Source organism: Equus przewalskii, chromosome 14 (genome assembly GCF_037783145.1).
Source record: "Equus przewalskii isolate Varuska chromosome 14, EquPr2, whole genome shotgun sequence".
In the NCBI taxonomy this organism is placed as follows: Eukaryota; Metazoa; Chordata; class Mammalia; order Perissodactyla; family Equidae; genus Equus; species Equus przewalskii.
The window spans coordinates 68,304,678-68,308,467 of record NC_091844.1 but is presented as its reverse complement, the minus strand read 5'-3'; the positions used below and the strand labels follow the sequence as shown (position 1 = coordinate 68,308,467).

General features: G+C 41.9%; 1 protein-coding gene across 2 annotated transcripts in view; it reads left to right on the top strand.

Annotated features, from left to right (window-relative positions):
- The first annotated feature begins 145 nt into the window (after positions 1–145).
- Positions 146–3,790, top strand: part of ZNF512 (zinc finger protein 512) — a 30,444-nt gene continuing 26,799 nt past the window's right edge. Inside the window, exons 1-2 of one of the 2 annotated variants that reach the window (XM_008512979.2) lie at positions 146–388; positions 919–977. In XM_008512979.2, coding sequence (XP_008511201.1) covers positions 359–388; positions 919–977 — 89 coding nt within the window. In that variant the 5' untranslated portion in view covers positions 146–358. The remainder of the gene's footprint in view (positions 389–918; positions 978–3,790) is intronic. The other variant, XM_008512980.2, reaches the window with a different exon arrangement.

Below are 3,790 nucleotides of genomic sequence, written 5' to 3'. Positions count from 1 at the left end.
TCTCCTTGTGCATCTAGGACCACCAGTCTTAAGACTTGGGGGAGATGGAGGGTGGAGGGACTTCGTCGCGCAAACGACTGGACCGAGAGGGAGGGGTCCTGGGGTCAGATAAACCCCACCCACTTTTTCCCGGGTCCTACAACGCAATCCCGGGGCGGGGTCTCAGAGGCATCGGAGGCGGGGCTCGTCACGTGACTCACTCGGGCTGCAGCCCCCTCGGAAGCAGCCAGGCGGAAGTAGATGTTCCGAACCGGGCTCGGCGGCGCCGACTCCACATCCGGGAGAGGAGAGGAGAGCGGAAGTGGCGTTGGTCTGGCCGGAGCCCTTGGGTGAATTGGTTAGGCGTGGAGAGGCAGTGATGTCTTCCAGACTCGGTGCAGTGCCCGCCGTGAGTTTCTCGGTTTGACCGTTATGCTTTAGGGGTAGCGCTGTCGAGCCCGCGACACGCGGTACCTCGCTTTTGTCCCAGGCTCACAACTGGTTTTATCAGAGCCATCGTAGGCCCCACCCTTGTGGGTCAGATCTACCTGTCCCCCCTTATTTCCCCAAATCCCCACTTTCGGCTGCCTCTTCCTCTCCTACTTGGACTCAGTTCCTCGCCAGATTGCCATTGGTTTCTGTTCCTTTTGCTATCCCAGTACCTTCCATATCCGTTGTTCTCTCTTTTCGCCTCCCTTTTAGAGCCTCTTATCTGGGACAGGGGTTTGAGAATGGAAGAGGTGAAGGCTCTGGTGTTGTCACCTGCCTTGACTCTCTAGGAAGATAGGACGGCATACTTTTCCTAAAAAGTCTTGCCGCCTTCCGTTTGAGGTAGTTGCCCCGGGAGAGCTTCATTTCTTCTGGGCACGGGGGATTTGTCTTTTTGTGGCCAAGGTTCAGAAGTCCCTATCATTCACTTATGTGCTTGCGATTTGCTAGACTCCGGGACCCACGTCCTTTAAGCAGCAGAGGAGCACGAGGATCGTGGGAGCTAAGAAGTAAGTGAGGTTTTGTGAGGTCCTTTTATAATTGTGTCGCCAGCGCCGTCCGATAGAACTTCCTATGATGATGAAAATGTTCTGTATCCGCCCGTCCAGTACTGTAGCCACTAGCCATGTATGGATTTTGAGCACTTGAAATGTGGCTAATGTGACTGAGGAACTGAATTTTAAATTGTGCTTAATTTTAATTAATTTAAATTGAAATAGCCACCTGTAGCTAGTGTCTACCTGATTGGACAGTGCAAGGCTAAACCTAGTGTGGGGGAGAAAAATCTAGCTTGCAAAAAAAAAAATACTAGTTATAGTAAAAATGACTCAGTAGTCCTGCATTTCTTCGGACATCAAATATGTACTCACGAATACATTGATGATAAATGGGAAAGACTGATACGTGGGAAAAGACTGATGAAAAGACCCATGAAAAATACATGGGAAAAACTGATAAAAGTGGCTGTAAGAAATCCTTGTGTTTTCAAACTACTTGGCTTCAACAGTGGTGTGTTATTTTGTATACTGAATGAGCTAATCTTTTCCATTTTTGTTAATACAGAAAAGATTTTTGTTAACTAGATACTCGTTGGAAGGGATTAATTCATTCAGATAGCATTTACTGAGTATCGACTATTTGCCAGCTATGTAGTAGGTTAGATACAGAGATATGAAAAACAGAACTAACAGTCTAAAGGGGAGATAGGCAAGTAGATCAACACAATATGGTGTAATTAAGTATTTTTCAACCGGAATTTAGTATAGTCTTTGGGGAAGGAGAATGATAGTTTGGAAGGGAAGGCTTGCCAGTGCAAGTCACTCCTAAACAGACTTGAAAGTCAAGGAATAATTCAGTTAGCCGAAGGAAAAGGTATTTTTTCAGAAGAGAGAACAGAATGTGAACAGGTAAAAGAGTTTAATGAGATAGCAAGTGTGTAATTGGTAAAAAAATATGAAGATTAATGAACCTTCACCTGTTAATTTGAATCAGAATCATTGAAGTTAGAGTGTTGGGATTATTTTTTTTTGGTGAGGAAGAGTGGCCCTAAACTAACACCTGTTGCCAATCTGCCTCTTTTTGCTTGAGGAAGATTGTCCTTGAGCTAACATCCCTGCCGGTCTGCCTCTATTTTGTATGTGGGATGCTGCCACAGCGTGGCTTGACCAGCAGTGCATAGGTCCATGCCTGGGATCCAAACCACAAACCCCAGGCCACCACCGAAGCAGAGCATGAGAACTCAACCACTGTGCCACCGGGCCAGCCCCGGAATCCTTCTTTTTAACTGGCTTCCCAGAAGATTGTGAAATTTGAGAATATTGCTGAGAAATGAGACTAGTAGAGAGTAGAAGATCAAACCATGGAGAATATCACCTTTTAAGGATTGGGTAGAATAAAAGAAGGCTGTAAAGGATACTGAGATGAACTAAAATACTCTTCTAATGAAATCGAAATATTTGCGCCTATAGAATGAACTAGAGGTTCTTAAAAATTCTTGGTAGATCAGAAAGGAGTTGAAAATGGGTTAAACTTTTCATCTTTGTGATCAGATGCTGAGAGTGAAAGGTAGTGCTACAGACAGCAAATTATAAAGTCACTGCAATTACGATAATCATTGTTTGAACCAAAAGCTTTTTCTTGTCATATTTATGGAAAGGGAAGTTTGAGATTAATCTGGTTTTTAACAAATAATCAAATGCCTTGGCTTGATAGGTAGATAGTATAAAATACTTGAGAATTGTTTCTGTTGAGTCCTTGAAAAATAAAAGACAGAGACCTGGAGGGAGGGATTCCCTAACTACGTTGAATGAATCCCCAAGATGTTAATCATGCTGATGATCTGAAGTATTGATTTTTTTACTATGCTCATGCTTATTCATGAGAGGGGATATGGATATATCTGAGTCCTACACTGACAGTAAAGAAGTTCCTATAAAGACACTTTCCTAAGAGGAGTCTCCTGCAACTTGACTGTTAATGGCCTGGTGATACTATCAAATCTTTCTAGTAGAGTTTGTTCTCATTGTTTGGGATGGTGGGTTTTGTCCCTAGAGGACTGCCAATTCTCGTTTAAAAATTTTTAATACTTTTTTTGAGATATAATTGAAGTACAATAGACTGCACATATTTAAAGTATACGCTATGATCAGCTTTGACATGTAAGTACCCCTGAACCCGTCACCACAATCAAGGTAACATTTCCATCTCTCCCAAAAGTTTTTTCGTGTTCCCTTACAATTCATTTTTCCCTCTACTTTTGTCCCCAGACACCACTGGCCTGTTTTCTGTCGCTGTACAGTGGTTTGCATGTTCTAGGATTTTATATAAATGAAATAATACAGTATGTTTTCTTTTTGTGTGATTTCTTTCACTCAGAATAATGATTTTGAATGAAAAATAGTTTTTATTGCTGAATTTGTGTAGACATCTACCTTGGTAGACATTTGGGTTATTCTCATTTTGAGGTCCTTACTTGCAATAAAACTGTTTTGAACATTTATGTGCAAGTCTCTGTGTGGAAAAATGCTCTCATTTCTCTGGATAAATACCTAAGATGGTATTTATTTAGTGAGATGGTATTTACCATCTTAGGTTGGTTGGGTCATATGTCAGGAGTATGTTTAACTTTTTAAGAAATTTCCCATTTTCCTGGAGACTTGAACAGACATTTCTCCAAAGAAGATATACGGATGGCCAATAGGCACATGAAAAGATGCTCATCATCGCTGATCATCAGGGAAATGCAAATCAAAACTACACTAAGATATCACCTTACACCCATTAGAATGACAAAAATATCTAAAACTAATAGTAACAAATGTTG